The sequence below is a fragment of the Oryctolagus cuniculus genome, chromosome 9 (genome assembly GCF_051225735.1).
Source record: "Oryctolagus cuniculus isolate XC-2025 breed Fujian yellow rabbit chromosome 9, ASM5122573v1, whole genome shotgun sequence".
Lineage (NCBI taxonomy): Eukaryota > Metazoa > Chordata > Mammalia > Lagomorpha > Leporidae > Oryctolagus > Oryctolagus cuniculus.
Genome location: NC_142875.1, coordinates 42,769,661 through 42,788,822, shown reverse-complemented (window position 1 = coordinate 42,788,822; position 19,162 = coordinate 42,769,661). Strand labels below are relative to the sequence as shown.

The 19,162-nt window shown below is 37.6% G+C and overlaps 1 protein-coding gene across 1 annotated transcript in view; it reads right to left on the bottom strand.

Annotated features, from left to right (window-relative positions):
- Positions 1-18,543, bottom strand: part of KLHL1 (kelch like family member 1) — a 415,159-nt gene extending 396,616 nt beyond the window's left edge. Inside the window, exon 1 of the mRNA XM_002712985.6 lies at positions 16,878-18,543. Within this exon, the coding sequence (XP_002713031.1) occupies positions 16,878-17,368 (491 nt within the window). The 5' untranslated portion in view covers positions 17,369-18,543. The remainder of the gene's footprint in view (positions 1-16,877) is intronic.
- Between the last annotated feature and the right edge of the window lie 619 nt (positions 18,544-19,162).

Sequence of the window (19,162 nt, the reverse complement as noted above, 5' to 3'; positions counted from 1 at the left end):
TGGCCATAAATTTATGTGATTACACATCAATATTATATTTTTTATTCACTTAGCTTCTTATTCTGGACAGAATACTGCTTGATGTTTAATAAACACTATATTTCATTGCCCTTTTATTGATTGTTTTTATTTATTATGAATGTTGGATGTGACTTAAAAATACCTCTACTTTCTTGTAGTGAACTAAGATTTTTTTTTTATATTCTGTCCCTAACAAGCATATAATAATACAGGAGATTAATAAATGTTATGTACTAATTTCTATTAAATCCTCTATTAAAGTATTAAAGAGTTGACAGCTAAATACTTGAAAGTGATAGCAATGGAATGTTGCATTAATCTGGGGTAACACCATAACCTTAAGGCCCAGAATTTTTAAGGAGTGGAATCTTTGACATGGTATTTTGAGGATTTCAGAATCCTGTGAGTGAACTTTCAAGATTTTGCTGCATGCACCTTAACTCAACACTGAATATCAATGAAATAAAGCTCTAGTATCTTGAAACCCCCATGATTATAATTTTAATATAAACTGTACAGTTATGATTTTAAGTGCAGCATCCTTCATTCCAAAGCTTCAGCTGTTAGTAGCCAGCACTGTGGCACCGTGGCCTAAGCCTCTGCCTGTAGCATGGGCATGCCATATGGTGCCAGTTCAAGTCTGAGCTGCTCCTCTTCCCATTGAGCTCTCTGCTATGGCCTGGGAAGGCAGTGGAAGATGGCCCAAGGGCTTGGACCACTGCACTCACATGGGAGACCCGCAGGAGGCTCATGGCTCCTGGCTTCTGATAGGCTCAGCTCCATCACTTACAGCCATTTGGGGATTGAACCAGTGGATGGAAGACCTTTCTTTCTGTCTCTCCCCCTCTCTGTCTGTAACTCTACCTCTTAAATAAACAAAATAAAAATCTTAAAAAAAAAACACTTCTAACTGTCAAGTTAAAAAAAAAAAGTCTAAAGTACTTTCTAATATACCTGCATTCATACAGTAAATTTTCCCTTTCTTTTTTTTTTTAAGATTTTATTTATTAATTTAGGAGGTAGAATTAGAGAGAGAGGGAGAGACAGAAGAAAGGTCTTCCATCCACTGGTTCACTCCCCAAATGACCACAACTGCTGGAGCTGAGCAGATCAGGAACCAGGCACCTCCTACGGGTCTCCCATGTGGGTGTAGGGGTCAAAGCACTTGGGCCATCTTCCACTGCCTTCCCAGGTCCTAGCAGAGAGCTGGATGGGAAGAGAAGCAGCTGGACAAGAACTGACACTCATATGGGATGCCGGCATTGCAGGTGGAGGCTTAGCCCACTGCACCAGAGTGCTGGCCCCAGTATATTTTCTTTTCACACATTAAATATTACATTTTAAAAGAGAATTTTGGGGTTGGTGCTGTGGTGTAATGAGTTAAGCCTTCACCTGTGATGCCTTCATCCTATATGAGTTCCAGTTCCTGTCCTGGTTGCTCCACTTCCATACCAGCTCCCTGTTAATGCACCTGGGAAAAGCAGTGGAAGATGGTTCAAGTGTTTGGGCCCCTGCACTCATGTGGGAGACACAAAAGAAATCCTGGGCTCCTGGCTTCAGCCTGGACCAGTTTTAGCCATTGTGGCCATCTGGAGAGTGAACCCATCTTTTCCTCTTTCTCTGTAACTCTGCCCTTCAAATACACAAATATTTAAACAAACAGAAAAGGAACTTTTATCTTACAGTAAAAAGCAATTATAATTAATAAGAAATGATAAGAAGAATGATTCCTGAGACAGGTTATGGCTGACTTGTCAACAATGGATGTATTAATCTGTTACCATGTCTGTATGGGATGCTGTTGCTTCCATTCACTATGATATATCCTCTTTGGCTCAGTCCTAAACTAGTTTAATTTTCTGATATAGCAGACATTTGCATAAATTTATAAAGCCATTCATATATTTTTCCAAAGGAATAAACTAGGAATCACTTTTGCTCATATAATGTAATTCTATATTGAAAATTTCTGGCATATGTTTGAATACTGAAAAGAAATATTTTGAAATTGAGCTGACATTCCATGTTTACATTACAGCCATTGACATAAATGTCTTGGTTGCTAATAGTCTTTCTTTCAGGTGAACAATGGGTTGGATATTGTATTGCATTACCCTGTCACTCATTCATCATCTTATATTAGTAAGTTAGAGAATCTATTTGTGAATAAATATCTTTTTATTTTGTAATTACATGTAGTTCTTTATACATTTGCCTGCTGAAGCATAAGGAAGAAGCAGCTGTTTTGTTTGAAAGTGATTTTCCAATCCTGTGCTTGACAATATCTATCTTACTTCTAGTGCTGTGTAAAAAAGGTCCCTTTGAAAACTATGCCAAATGTTTATTTTGGCCTACGATGCTACGCTCACATTTTTTTTTTTTTGGACAGGCAGAGTGGACAGTGAGAGAGAGAGAGAGAGAGAGAGAGAAAGGTCTTCCTTTGCCATTGGTTCACCCTCCAATGGCCACCACGGCTGGCGCGCTTCGGCTGGCACACCGCGCTGATCTGAAGGCAGGAGCCAGGTGCTTCTCCTGGTCTCCCATGGGGTGCAGGGCCCAAGCACTTGGGCCATCCTCCACTGCACTCCCTGGCTACAGCAGAGAGCTGGCCTGGAAGAGGGGCAACCAGGACAGAATCCGGTGCCCTGACCAGGACTAGAACCCGGTGTGCCGGTGCTGCAAGGCGGAGGATTAGCCTACTGAGCCACGGCGCCGGCCCTATGCTCACATTCTTGTAGATGAACTACGCATTTTGAGTTTCTGCAGTCATACAAGGGTGTATGATTAGCAGAATGCCATCTAAATTTCATACTCTACTATCTCCAAATTCATAATAATTTCTAACAAGAAGTATTATATTTTCATTCTACATTAAACTCCACAGATAGCATAGCCCATCTCAAGCCTATTGAAAATGATAGCTTCTACCCGACTCACCTGTGCAACAATTTCCCAACAGTTTAGCAGGATACACAGAGCTCATAAATGAATTGCTTTGAGAGTACGTGAAGAATAACCCAAACTTTACAAGCTTTTCACCTTTGAACCATATGGAAATCCATGCAAGTAATCTTATCAATGCTCCTAACACTTAGCTGTCACATAAAATACAAGCCTCACTACTCATCCACTTTTTCTAATAAAGCTGTGTCCTTCTATCTCAGCCAACTTTCAGAGATCTTCAGTCTGAAAATTGCAATGTCCCTGCAAAAAAAAAAAAAAAAAAAAAAAAGCTTCACACTTGATATGGCCTATCTTGTAGCCCACTCATAGGTAGGATATTTACATTCTTTTCATCTTTGACAAGTAGTATCCAGAAATATCTTGTAGTATCTTTGTAAACTTACACCATAATTCTCTCATCATCAGAAAAAAAAGTTATTTTTCCTTGGAAGACTCAAGTGACTTCTTTATGTACCTCAGATTGCTATTATTATGTCCTCCAATAATCAAAGACATTAAGAACTCTCAAATCCAGCAAAATCCCTGAGAATATTCAATTTTTTATAGATGACTCATCAAGCCATATTATTACTGCCATCTTCTCCTGCCTTCCCATACACATTAGAAGGAAGCTGGGTATGAGGAGGAGAAGCTGGGACTCAAACCAGAACTCTAATATGTGACCTCAGTGTCACAAGCAGCAGGGTAACCCATTGTTTTACAATGTCAACCCCTCTTCTACCATATTTTAATGATAAAATTAGATAAAGAGCTATTTTATTTAAGTGATTTAATGCTGAAATTTTTCTATACAGGCAGATTTCATCCTAGAACTTGGGTTTTGGGGACGGTGCTGTGGCATAATAGGTTAAGCCCCTCTGACAGCACAAGCAGCGCATATAGGCCCCAGCTGTTCCTCTTCCAATCTAGCTCTCTGCTAATGGCCTGGGAAAGCAGTGTAAGATGGCCCAAGTACATGGGCCCCTGGACCCATGTGGGAGATCCAGAAGAAGTTCCTGGATTCTGCCTGGCTCAGACCCATTTACTGCAGCCATTTGGGGAGTGAACCAGTGAATAGAAGATTCTCATTCTCATATTCTCTCTCTCTCTCTCTCTGTCCTCCTCCTCCTCTCGTAACTCTGTCTTTCAAATAAATAAAACATAAATTTTTTAAAAAATTCTTTTTAGAAAAGAAATAATGCTAAACAAAGTTGTTAATTTATACATTATTCACATTTCTAGTTTATGGCATTATGAAGCCTGAAGATTTTTCTGCAGTTCATTGATGAAAATGAAGTAAAATGTTTAACATACTTGGAGAAAAAAATGTATGAAATAAGTAAAATAATGTGACAGATCATAGGTGTGAGAAAAGACATAAATGAGTCTTCAACTTCAGTTACAATTTCAAAAAATGCATTAATTGGGGGGAAATTACATTCAGAGAAGATTTTATGTTGTATTGTTTAAGAGTCTCTATCCAAATTTAGTTTTATAATTGAAAAACTGTTCTTCTGATAGATCTATTTAAAAATCATAGGGTGTTTGAATGTAGTTATGGAGAATAATTATATGTACATATTTTTATCTCTGGACAAAGAGAAGAAAATGAGCTTTTTTTTCCCCTGTGGAAAAAAATATTCAGTAGTGGTTCCAAGTTATCTGGTACAACACAAAGAGGACTCAGTGAATAGGATAGCACACTGTTTACATCCCTTCCACACCATTCAGGTAAAGCTTCTGGGCAGTATCCCTGCTTTCCAGCTGCTCCTCTAGTGTTGGCAATGGAGATAAAAGTCAAAATTCCCTTGTGTTTACATGGCAAGGCCTTCTGAGCTTCCCGTGCAGAGCTATTTACTATAAAACTATTCAGCTTTCTCTGCCTTCTCAGCCATTGCCAAGAGAAAAGCAGCAAAAGACTTGATGTGAATATTTCAGCATCATGTTCTGCAAGACAAATACCAATGGATGATATCATGGAACATATTTAAAACCTTAAAGAAAGGAATAGAAGAGGATACAAAAAAATGGAAAAATCTTCCATGCTCAAGGATTAGAAGAATCAATATCATCAAAATGTCCATTCTCCCAAAAGCAATTTACAGATTCAATGCAATACCAATCAAAATCTGAAGACATTCTTCTCAGACCTGGAAAAAATGATGCTGAAATTCATATGGAGACACAGGAGACCTCCAATAGCTAAAGCAATCTTGTACAACAAAAACAAAGCCGGAGGCATCACAATACCAGATTTCAGGACATACTACAGGGCAGTTGTAATCAAAACAGCATGGTACTGGTACAGAAACAGATGGATAGACCAATGGAACAGAATTGAAACACCAGAAATCAATTCAAACATCTACAGCCAACTTATATGTGATCAAGGATCCAAAACCAATTCCTGGAGTAAGGACAGTCTATTCAATAAAATGATGCTGGGAAAATTGGATTTCCACGTGCAGAAGCATGAAGCAAGACCCCTACCTTACACCTTACACAAAAATCCACTCAACATGGATTAAAGACTTAAATCTATGACCTGACACCATCAAATTATTAGAGAACACTGGAGAAACCCTGCAAGATATAGGTACCGGAAAAGACTTCTTGAAAAAGACCCCGGAAGCACAGTCAGTCAAAGGCAAAATTAACATTTGGGATTGCATCAAATTGAGAAGTTTCTGCACTAGAAAAGAAACAGTCAGGAAAGTGAAGAGGCAACCAGCAGAATGGGAAAAAAAAATATTTGCAAACTATGCAACTGATAAAGGGTTGATAACCAGAATCTACAAAGAAATCTAGAAACTTCACAACATCAAAACAAACAACCCACTTAAGAGATGGGCCAAGGACCTCAATAGACATTTTTCAAAAGAGGAAATCCAAATGGCCAACAGACACATGAAAAAATGTTCAAAATCACTAGCAATCAGGGAAACACAAATCAAAACCACAATGAGGTTCCACCTCACCCCGGTAAGAATGGCTCACTTTCAGAAATCTACCAACAACAGATGCTGGAGAGGATGTGGGGAAAAAGGGACACCAACCCACTGTTGGTGGGAATGCAAACTGGTTAAGACACTATGGAAGTCAGTTTGGAGAGTCCTCAGAAAGCTGAATATAACCCTACCATACAACCCAGCCATCCCACTACTTGGACCAAAGGAAATGAAATTGGCAAACAAAAAAGCTTTCTACACATTAATGTTTATTGCAGCCCAATTCACAATAGCTAAGACCTGGAACCAACCCAAATGTCCATCAACAGTAGACTGGATAAATATATTATGGGACATGTACTCTATAGAATACCATACAGCAGTCAAAAACAATGAAACCCGGTCATTTGCAACAAAATGGAGGAATCTGGAAAACATCATGCTGAGTGAATTCAGTCAGTCCCAAAGGGACAAATATCATATGTTCTCCCTGATCAGTGACAACTAACTGAGCACCAAAGGGGAAACATGTTGAAGTGAAATAACACTATGAGAAACAGTGACTTGATCAGCCCTTGTCCTGACTGTTGATGTACAATTTAATACTTTATCCCTTTTAGTATTTTTTTTTGTTCTAGTACTATTGGTTGAACTCTGTAATTAACACACAATTATTCTTAGGTGTTTAAATTTAACTGAAAAGTGATCCATGTTAAATATAAGAGTGGGAGTAAGAGAGGGAGGATATGTACAATTTGGGACATGTTCAATCAGACTTGCCCCAAATGGTGGAGTTAGAAATGTGCCAGGGGATTCCAATTCAATCCCATCAAGGTGGCATGTACCAATGCCATCTCACTAGTCCAAGCGATCAATTTCAGTTCACAATTGATCACACTGATAGGTCTAAGAGTCAAAGGGATCACACAAGACTAATGTCTGCAAATACTAACCGATAGAATAAAAAAGGGAGAGAATGGTCCAACATGGGAAGCGGGATACACAGCAGACTCATAGAATGGCAGATGTCCTAAATAGCACTCTGGCCTCAGAATCAGCCCTTAAGGCATTCAGATCTGGCTGAAGAGCCCATGATAGTATTTTAGGCATGGAAAGTCAAGACACTCTGGCAAAAACAAAAACAAAAACAACAACAACAACAAAAAAAAACACAGAACCTAAATGAAAGATCTCTGCGAGTGAGATCCCAGTGGAAAGAACAGGGCCATCAAAGAAGGAAGTACCTTTCTCTGAAGGGTTGAGGGAACTTCCACTTTGACTATGACCCTGTCTGAATAAGATTGAAGTTGGCAAACTCAAATGGCCTCCATAGCCTTGCAGCTCATGACTAGAGCCTAGAGAGATTATTGATGCCATCAACAAGAGTGTCAAATTGTTAAGTCTACAACAGGAGTCACTATATACTTGCTCCTCATGTGGGATCTCTGTCCTTAATATGTTGGCCAATGTGAAGTAATGCTACAACTAGTACTGAAACAGTGTGTTACACTTTTTGTTTCTGTGTGGGTGCAAACTGATGAAATCTTTACTTAATATATTCTAAATCGATCTTCTGTGTATAAAGAGAATTGAAAATGAATCTTGATGTGAATGAAATGGGAGAGGGAGTGGGAGATGGGAGGGGTCGAGTGGGTGAGAAGTTATGGGGGTGGAAGCCATTGTAACCCATAAACTGCACTTTGGAAATTTATATTTACTAAATAAATGTTAAAAAAAATTTTTAAAAGTAAAAATATTGACCAAAAAAAAAAAAAGAAACTTAAAAAGTGACTGAATCCAGCATCTGATGCAGGGCAAGTTAGAATCAAATTTTATTCTGGGTATGGATATTGAGTAGAATGGCTATGTTTAATGAAATATAATATACAGTGATCAGCTTTGTCTCATCACAATATTTTTCATCCAAACAATATTGATAAGTTGCTTTTTCTTTGCTCTATGACTGAATCTTTTTTAGTTATCAAATTATTATTCATATGCTTCTCATTTATGTATCTGACACTGATATAACCCTATCTTGATTAATGTACCTTAAAACTAGTCTGAAACTCAGGTAAATTAGTCACCACATTTGTTCTTCTCTTTCAAAGTTCTTTTGCTTATTGTACTTCTTTTGATTTTTATGCAGATTTTAAAAAAAGCTTGTCAATTCTTATGAAAAAGAAAACACGTAGAAATTTCCTTTGGAGATAGTTCAGTTTTTAGATAAATTAGTAAAGAACTGGCATCTTAATAAAACTGGTATTTCTATAGTATATTTAGGTCTTTAATTTCTTTCTATAATTTTGTTGCTTTTAGTGTATGAATCTTTCTTGCACCTTTTTTCAAATTTATTCTTAAGGATTACCCATACCTTACTAACATTACTCACAAAATGTACTATTTTTGTAATCTCAATTATTTAGTGTTAACTTATAGACAGAAGGTTGCATTTTTGCATGTTGATTCTGTATTCTGCCACTTTACTAAAACTCACTCATTTTTCTAGAGTCCACTAAATGTTTCCATAAATAATATGTAAAGTTTTATTTTTTTCATTTCTACATATAAGATCAACTTTGTCTACAAATGAAAAGCTGACTTTAGTTTCTCAGTTTGAGAACTTGGCTGTAGTTTTTTTTTATAGATTCCTTTTATCAGATAGATGTTCTGTGCTCTGATATATACTTTGATGATAATATATCCACTCTACCCTTTTGTGATTAATTTTAACATGTGAAATCTTTTCCATACTTCTACTTTTAGTCAAATTATGTGTTTATATTTATATTGAATTTAATAATTTTAAGATTTATTACTGCATTCGGTGCTGTGGTGTAATGGGTAAAGCTGCCACTTGCTGTGCTGGCATCCCTTATGGGCACTGGTTGGAAAAATGTCTGTCCCACTTCCCACCCAGCTGCCTGCTAATGCAGCTAGAAATGCAGTGTGAATGGGCCAAGCAGCCATATGGTAGACCCGGAGGAAGTCCTGGCTCCTGGCTTCAGATGGGCCTAACTCCAGCTGTTGCAGCCATTTGGTGAATAAATCAATGAATGGAAGATCTTTCTCTCTCTGTTTCTCCCCACTCTCTGTCACTCTGCCTTTCAAAAATAAATAAATAAATAAATCTTTTTATTTGAAAGGCAGAGTGACAGAAAGATGGGGAGACAGAAAGAAATCATCCATCTACTGACTGACTCCCAAAATGACTGGAATAGTTATGCTAGGTCAAGCTGAAGCCAGGAGTCTGAAATGTCATCCTGGTCTACCACTTGGATGGCAGGGGACCAAGAACTTGGGCATATTCCTCTGCTTTCTCAGGCATGTCAGCAGGGAGCTGGATTGAAAGCAGTGCAGCTGGTACTACTACTGGTGCTTTGATACAGGATGCCAGCATGGTCCCATAGAACACAGTTCTTCTAATCAGCATAAGTGTATTACTTGTTTGTACAATCTGATAATGTTTGCCTTTTGATAGTGGGCTCACAAACCAGAGACTTTTACCATAATTTTTTACATAGCTAGGCTTCAAACTATCACACTCTGTTTTCTATTTCTTCTATCTTTTCTTTGATACAATTTCCTTTTCATTTTCTTTTTCAGGTTATTTTATGAAAAATTTCATCTTCTTTTATTATTTACAAGGTGTTTTTCATTTTTTTTATTTTAATGATGCTTTAGGATTTACAATATACTCCTTGGAATGATGAACTGCTTCATATTTAACATAAAACCCCTTACTACTATTATTGTTATTCACTTATATTACTTGTATGTTAAAGACCTCACAATATAATCTGCTCTTTTTGTTTCAACCATCAATATTCTGTCAGATTTTGGAAATAGAAATAATGAGGAAAATATTTTTAGCCCACATTTATGTGTTTTTTCATTGTTGTTGCTGTTTGCCTTTCCTTCTTTTGTATAGTTTTTGCTACCTGATGTAATTTTCCTTGTGTCTGAAATATTTATTTTCATAGTAGCTCAAATTTTTCTACCTCTTTGCTGCCTGGTCATCTTTGATTGGATAACAGACATTACAGATTAAACTTCGGTTGCTGCAGAATATTTTTGAATTTGTGAATGATTCTTGAAATTAATTCTTGTCAGAGTTACATTACTTTCAAACAGATTGACATTCTTGGATCTAGTTTTCAGGATTTGCTAAACTGAACCAAAACAGTACTTGTCCTAGGACTAGATATCAATCAATGAGGCAAGAAACTGCCAAAAACTTTTTCCAACCCCATGAATCATGCAGTTTTCTGTTCTGATTGGTAGAAAAGGACACTATTCCTTCTAATTCTTACAGATGGTTGTTTCCTAAGCATTAAAACATGTATCTGTCATTATTTTACTGAACTCTGATCTGCTTAATATCCAAGAGAGCCCTCTCTAGATTTCTGCACCATTTTTGTGACAGGATGTTTTGTCAAAGTGATGAGATTCACAGGATTTTCTTTCAGAATTGATATTCTCTTGGAGTCTCACAATCATAGAACATTGTTCTCTCCGGTCAAGCTACATTTGTCAATCTTTCTTAACATTTGTGTTGATGTACTCTCAAACTCTGTCCAAAAAACTTCAGCAAAGGTAGTTAGCATCAAATCTATTTAGCGCAACAGAAATTTTGCCTATACTTGAACAACAAGATCTACAAAACCATCTTTAATTCTTCTCATATTATCTGTTTATATGCCAAAGCTTTTAGTAAAAGTTTTGAACAGCATTTTCTTAAATAAAAAAGATTTTATTACCTGACCCAAACCAATACATGAATTCAACAGCATGGGATTTAAAAAACTACAATAAAAATACTTAAGGTTATTATGGATGGCAAAATAAAGTCAATAGTATGATGTAATGGTAATTATCTTTAGACTCTTGCTAAACTGTTGGATTTCTCATGATTAGAAAATTTATTTCAAAAATATGATGAGATTGCAGTTTTCTATAAATTCCATAAGACCTTTTGGAAAAAAATGAAATTTGACTTAATATGTAGGTGTTGGATATCATCTGCAGATATATACTTGTCTTTTGAACCTTGGAAAAAACAAACACAACTCTCTGATCACTATCATATTCTATATTATCCAAATGCTCGTGATTTTGATTAATTAAAGATAAGTATTTATTTTTCTAAACAATTGACAATAATATTTAGAGCAATTATTAATACAGTTCAAAAAGTATTCATTGGAAATTTATAAATGAAAAACAGAATATGGTTCTTAAATTATCACTCTTTGTTATAATGTAATATTGTAATTTTCATTTCATCTTATTCTAATATTATATTCACATCTTTCTCAGATAGCTCTGGGGCACACAGTGCCTGAAAAATCAGGCTTGGTGGTCTCATTTCTTTTTCCCTTATGATCTTCTTAGTTTGCCTTAAGCAACTAGCCCAGAGGATCAAGTGCTTGGAAACTGTGGGCTTCAGAGTAGAACACTATGTAATATTGATAAATCCATCTTGAAGTAAGTTAAAGAAGCTTTCTCCAAAGACATATCATTTGTGCTAGTTCTATTTTATATAATAGTAGGCTACCTAAAACCCAAGCTTAGAATAAATTAACAAAGAAAATATAAGCTTAAGTAAAATCACCTCACTATACCTTTTTTACAAGCTAAAATTCAAGATAGGAGAAAAGGTAAATATTATTTCATTGTACCGTTCCATTAAACCATAGTTCAAGAAAAAATTTCCTGATAGATCATGATTTATTTTCTTTTCTTTATTTTTTATTTTATTTTATTTTATTTTATTTATTTATTTTTTGACAGGCAGAGTGGACAGTGAGAGAGAGAGACAGAGAGAAAGGTCTTCCTTTGCCGTTGGTTCACCCTCCAATGGCCGCCGCGGCTGGCACGCTGCAGTCAGCACACCACGCTGATCCAATGGCAGGAGCCAGGTGCTTCTCCTGGTCTACCATGGGGTGCAGGGCCCAAGCACTTGGGCCATCCTCCACTGCACTCCCTGGCCACAGCAGAGAACTGGCCTGGAAGAGGGGCAACCGGGACAGAATCTGGTGCCCCGACCGGGACTAGAACCCCGTGTGCTGGCGCCGCTAGGTGGAGGATTAGCCTATTGAGCCAAAGCACCGGCCATTATTTGTTTTCAACTTTTCAATTGATTCTTTTTGTTTCCAAAGTGACAGGTTCAGGTCCTTATAACCTCTGTGAGATTTTAATGGTGTGTGCTATGTTTCAGTGACACTTCTCTTTCAATATTTCTGACTTTCAGAAGCAGATTTTCAAATCAAGAGGCTACCTTTTGCTTTCCAAACATTTTTTTTTTCTTTCCTAGGTTATCCCTGCCTACTATTGATTAATGATAAAATAAAATGCGCTGAATGACTCAAGGCATGAGTGTTTTCCAAGGTGAACTACGTCTTTTTTTTACTGAGCCTTATAAGTAGTCTCCATCATTGTCATTTTAAGTAGTCTGTTTAAACATTCAAAGACATAATTTCCACCAAGGGAATAAGGAACTGTTCATTCATAACCTTTGATAGAGCCCTGTTTTTCCTTTGTTCTTTGTGATTGTTTATGAGAGAAAAGAAGTGTGAAGAAAATGAAGCAAAGAAAATTCAGCAAAATTGTGTGGAATTTGGTACCTGGGGTTAGATACCAAGGTTTAAAAGTCCAGCTATATGACGTGCATGCCTATGATTCTAGGCAAATTAATTACCAAAGCTATCTCTCAGTCTTGTAATTTATGTAATCATTATACTGATGAAGGCATACATAATTGCACCAAGATGATAGGGTGCTAACGAATTTTAACTTACACGACATAAATATTCAATGCATTATCTGGAGGAAAAGCAAGTTCTTAATCAATGGCAGTCAATATTATTACTACAAATATTTATTCATTCATGAGTATTTGAGTAACTGCATGGTCAGACAAAACATTCTTCTCCACCTGGCAATTTCAGTAAAGACAAACAATAAGATCAATGCAGATATTGATAGTTGGTTACAAGTTTTCATTAAGACTCTTGAGCAAAATGTAGACATCATTTACACTAACAACATAAAATACAAGCTAGGAATTTGGGGAGGGGGGTCACAGAATGCTTCTGTGAGAAAGGTACAGAGCTTTGATCCAGTACATTTCAATGGAACACAAGAATTAACTCTGGCTTTTAAAGTGTCCTTTGAGAAAGCAGAGATGCTATAGAAGAAGAAACAAGTTTATATGTCCTTTGGCAGGGGTGCAGGTGGAGGGTGAAGAAATGGTGGCTTGGTGAAGGATATTGAGTCTGGAAGGCAAAGGGTAAAAGAGTAGTTTGATGAGGGAAGGGCCTAAATACTAGACAAAGGGAAGGGTGATTTAGGGTGAGGTAGACCACGATTAGGATTAGATTGTGATCAAGGAGTGGTAGACATTCTTTGGAGAAGCAAACAAATGAGAGCAAAGGATGTGAAAAAATGGCTCAACTTTATTTTACAATATCCACGGACTTTCTATTGGATTATAAGAGGCAAAGATAATGAGGGGAGGTGATACAGATGGCAGATACAGAACTCCTATTAAAGGAGTGAAGGGGTATAGTAAACTAGATTACATTAACGTAAAGGAGATGAAGGGATGCAGAACAAATACATGAAAATTTACTAACCAAAAGTGACAACATGGGGAAATTTTGAAAATGATGTGCAAAGAGGAGGTTGAAAAATATAATCTTCACACAACTTATTACATAGAGAATTATTCTCTCAAAGAAGACAATTAAGCACAAGAGAAGGGAGATTATAATTTTGATTAGATCATCAATGATAAGATTATCAGTTTTGTACAAGTATTTAAATAGTTTCTATAACATCCACCAGAAAAGTCAGATAGAGAGGTGGATGTGTGATACCAGAGGTTCAAAATACGAATCAGTTTATGGAATCAGATGACTGCACTCTGCAAGAATCTAGAGACTAACAAAGCAAGCAGAGAAAACATGACATCTCACAGCACTATAAATTGCAAGGATGAAATACTGTTCTCTGGTTTCTTAGTTTACTGCACACAAATATATTGTAATCTGAATATTCAAGAGGTTATTCAACTTTTTTAACTTAAGTTTCAACAGACAAATAGAAAAAAATAATGATTGATATCACATATAAACAACTTACTATTCTAAAAGTTAATATTCTTAATGATATTATTATTGAAATGACAAGGTTTTGGCATTTATTTAAGGTAGGGTAGGGTACTAGTATTTAGTGTAGTAAACTAGGAAAAGGGAAAGATTGAGTTTTGGCAGTTCATTGTTTTACCATTGTGTACTTGCTAACTTTCTGGTTCAAGTCCATAATGATTTGACTAGATTTTCCCCCTGTGTTTTCTTCATCAACTGAGCTTCTTTTCTAACACAATGTTTCCTATTTGTATAAGACCAAATCAGTAAAGCGAAGATTAAAAAAGGAATATGCAGAACATCAAAGGGGCCAACTCTTGTTACAGGAGAAAATGAATTTAGCATAGAAGTCAAAATCAATACAACCAATGGTAAACACCAAATGTAGCATCAAAGTTTGGTGATCTACTAACCTATCTGTTAAAAATAGCATTCATCTTGAATACTATGTAGCCTTCCTGGATGTGTTGTTACAGAAACAAAATTTAAGTTCGCATTACAGATTCTTTCACATAAAATTATGAAGTACAATAGAATTTCCTCTCGATATTTCACTTTGTAAGTGCAATGATTCCTCTTCTGATCATACATTAAAATATATATTGATAAAAATGAATTACTGTTTACTAATGTGGTTTTCAATCAATCATGGGTGCAGAGTCAATGCTCTATGAAAGTTTAAGAACCAAACACTGTAATTGCTAGCATGTTTCTAGTCAAAAATTCAGATTCAGCTCAAACAGTTAATTGTTTAGAAGATTTTTAAATAAAATTAGAGCTCCTTTTCAATAGTGTAAACATCCAAAAATATCCTAAGATGTCCTGGTTTTGACAATAAAGATGGTTTTGTTTGAACTTGAATTGTTTTCTGATTTCCTGTCACAACCCTTTGTGAATAAAAACAATGAAGTATATTCAAAAGTAAATGACTTGAAGTTAATTCTTCAAGTGGATGTGGATTTTACTCCAATCTGAGATACTAGTTATTAGTTTTATAATTTTTAATTCTTTATAATTCTTTAACTTAGTAGAAGTATCATCATTTTCATGTTCTCCAAAGTACATAAACTCTTCAAAACAGTTTTTGCTGTCAAAGAAACTCTTTAAAAATATGAAACAATTCTGATATTTAAAAATTCCCAGAAGGTCAGATATTTGAAGGTGGTATGAATATTTTAAAAATACATAAATAAAAATTTGTATATACACATACTCACATATACTCTATTTTGTGTGTTTTCTGATAAATACATTTTAATAAACTAGTAAGTATCAAGCATTTAAAATAACTTGTTCCCTTTCACATGTAAGGTGAATTGCTAGACATCTATAAATAATTTCCCCTCTCCCTTAGAAAGTTTTATATTTACTGAATTAAAAGATAAAAAATGACACATTTTGTTCTTAAAAGTCTAAATTAGAGGTAACTACTTAATGCATAAACCAAATAATTTTGTGGCAATTATGGTAACCAAAGTTATAATCATTTTGGTAAAATATCTTAATTGAATAATAGTTCAACTTTTATCTAAGTCTTCTATATAAGGAAAACCTTTGGTATACTTGAAAACTACACATTAAACATTGCCCCCATTAGAATATCAATCTTAGATTATGTTAACCATCATAGAACATAAGAATATGCTCAAGGCTGTTAAAGTTCAAATTAAAATCTATATAATGCATATAAAAGAAAAATTGTGAGAATAATTTATGTATCTCTATTTTCACAATCATCAACATAATTAAAGAGCTTTTGTACATATCATTTTGTGTTACATATACTTTCTGCAACTTCTGCAACCTAATCAACTCTCGAAGCTACTGATTCAGTCAGCCACAAGTTTAAAAAGTTGTTTCTGTTTCTGTTATTGAGAGGTAATTAAATTTAATTAGCATATTTATTAGCTTTTTTTACTTCTATAGTTCTTCTTCAATAATGTATTCTGATATCATAAATCTAAATGCAAATCCTTTCATACCCTCATTAAATGCCAAACATGGAAATGCTGTAGTGTAGAATAATAAACCAATTCCCTGAAAATGTAAAACAGAAGGAGTTTCATATGTGTGTGAAGGATGTTCTATAAGTCTTCAAAGCAGCAGAAGCCCACACAAAGGAGTGTAACATTAGAAATAAACTAGAAATAAATATTGACCTGCTTACTTACTAAAGATACAGAATTCCAGCATTGAGCCAATAAATCATGACAGCTAAACACCGAGGGGCTCAGCTACAGTTTAATTCTAAGACTGCAAACAAGGCAAAAGTGACTACAAAGTAAAATGACAAAAGGGAAGTTGAGATAGAGTATAGCATTGTTTTGGGATGGGGGGATGAAAGAAGATAATGTCACTAACCAGTGGCCTCATTTTCTGCACCTCATTACTCTTGGATTATAGATGCAAGTCACATGTATCTTAGGTAATATGCTCTCAGTTACTAGACCAATGCATGGGATGCATTTTGATGGACTTTAAAGCAAAATTCACTTCACATGAGATTATGGTATGATTATTTAATGACAGAACATTATGATCTGAAAAACATGAGAACCAATCCATTCAAAGATTTACCAAAATGCATGTATGTTCAATTGGTGGTCACAACTTTGAAAACTTGCAAAAGAAAGGGTCATATATATGAGCCAATAGAAATTAATGAGCAAATTTATAATGAGTATTCAGCACTGGGTGTCTCTTAACCCTAATTTTCAACCTGAAACGACTTAGATTTAATAACCACAAGAAAATACAGGAAGAAATGAGTGGAAATCGGGAGAGCTTTGGATGTTCCATGGAGACTTTACTATACCTGTGTCCACATGCTTCACCTGTTGCCTGGTTCGAGTTGGCCGGCTCCACTTTGAGCTCTTGAAGGACCAGCCCTTTCTCTTGTGGTCCAGGGAAGTCCATGGAGTCCTCTTCTAGGGACTCCACGTAGAAGAGGGTCCTGGCCGGCTGCTGGGTGCCCTGCCCCGGAGCCCCTTGCTGCAGCCTGGTGGCAACTGGCAGCAGGGTGCCATTCAGCGTATTGAAAGAAGAGGAGGAAGACGATGGGGAGGATGACGAAGAAGAGGAAGAAGACGAAGGCTTCTTCCAGAAAGTGCCGACACTGCCCCTCTCCTGGCTTTTCAGCAGGCGGCTTTGGCTGGGTCCCCAGTGCTCAAAGCTGCCGCTGCCGTCCTGTTGCAGGCAGCCGCCCCCCGCCGGGCCGCCCGGGGACGGCGAGGGATGGCTGAAGAGTTTCCAGCGGAGTCGCAGGATGTGCTTCACATCGAAGTCTTTTCGCCCGGAGCCTGACATGCTTTACGCAGTGAAGGGAAAGGGACCTCAGCTCGCGGCCAGCAGGCGGGGGAGGCGAGCACAGCCCGGGGGCGGAGGAGGCGGGATGTGCCCTCTGCACCCCCTGAGCCAAAGGAGGCGAGGCGAACACCCGCGAGCCAACGGCGAAGGTGCGCGGATCAGCCCCGGTCAGGTCCTACAGTCCTGGGCTGGGGGAGACCCCCGGGCCGGGAGAAGAGGCAAGCGTGGGACGCGGAGGACTGAGACTCTTCTATCCCCGCGCGGGGGCCCCGTGGTTATGGCGAGGAGGGAAGACCCTGAGGCTGGAGATGAGCGAGGGAGGGAGCTCGGAAGACAGCAGCAGCTGGATACACCTCGCCGGGATGCTCTCGAGGCAGAGCCTTAGTCGGGAAGGTGCCGGCGCTCCTGTCCTTGCAGCTGAGAGTTCGGTGCCTGGAGAGCACGGAAAGAGCCCCAAGTCGCGCAGGAGAGCACTGCCACCACCAGCAGCTTTCTCCGTGCACCTGCGCCCCTGTCCCCGGCCTCTCCGAAGATGCCCCCAGAGCTTGTCGAGTGTCTGAGAAAGTCAGATGCTTTCTGCAGTGCGAGAAGGGGTGGTGTTATATAGTCAGTTTGTAAAAGCGAAAAATAGATATTCCAGAAAATGTAAGGAGGCAGAAGGAAAAGCCCGCCCATGAAGCTGTCAAGGTCCTCACAGTACAATTTTCTCTCTGCCTCAGCGCCTCCTCCTCCCCCGTAAGTGACGCAGATGTGCTCTGGGGCCTATACCGAGAGATGGAGGGAGGGAGGGAAGGCTTCAATCTTCTTTATGCAAGTGAGTCTGCGGCTCTTATTGTCCCCTTGCGTAGCTCCTGTCACCTTTTTTCACCTTCCTTCCTCACTACATTACTGTGTAGCAATAAAAGTAAAGCAAACAGGCATTATGCTGTAGGTTCAGTAAACACCGGACATGAATCACGGCAGTGTAAACTTAATAGGATGCCATCGGCTTGCAGGTTGCAGGTTGCAGGTTAATGGCTTGAATTATTTAATAAACCGTATCCTTTAACCTTTACCCTTCGTATCCCTGTAGTAAGACATAGAGGAAACACGGATGCTGGCATCAAAGTGTGACGATCCCTCTATCCTGACACTTACACTCACATTGTAATTTTGCTATTAATGCACTCAGGCAGCACTTCACCCCAGGAGGCAGAGGCACAAAGTAGAAATCTGAAGATGGGCTTCTAAATCCAAGGGCCAGTGTTTTGGTTGCACAGCCTCAGAATGAAAGCTGATTTCAGTGTAAACCAAGAATGAAATAAAATGATAAAAGAATTTAAAGGCATAAACTTCGAGCTCATAAATCACCATATAAATTGCATGGAAGACTTTAAGCAATAAGTGGGTATAGCCAAAGGCTACTTTCCTGCAAATGGATAGTTCCAGAAGGGAGCGTGAATTTTTCCCTTACACCTGTATCTAGGATGATGAGGACTGTGATCCAAGTTAGGTATAAATACTTGGGGGAAAATTATCTTTTTTTAAAATAAATATTTAAAAATGGAACCCCAGCAACCTCTGTTGAAGGCAAGGGAGCCAAGAAAGTAGTAGGCTCCCTGATTCAGCTAGAGGTATGGTCATTATCTATTCATGAAATTCACAGCTTCAGCAGCCCCTCAAAAAGGGCACAGGAATCAAGCATTGCTGTTATGTTACTGCACTGTTACCCCACAGCTGAGCAGCAAGCTAAAGCTGAAGAACTTCTTAGACAAAGTTGGACATTTTAATAATAAAAAAAACAAAATGAGGCAC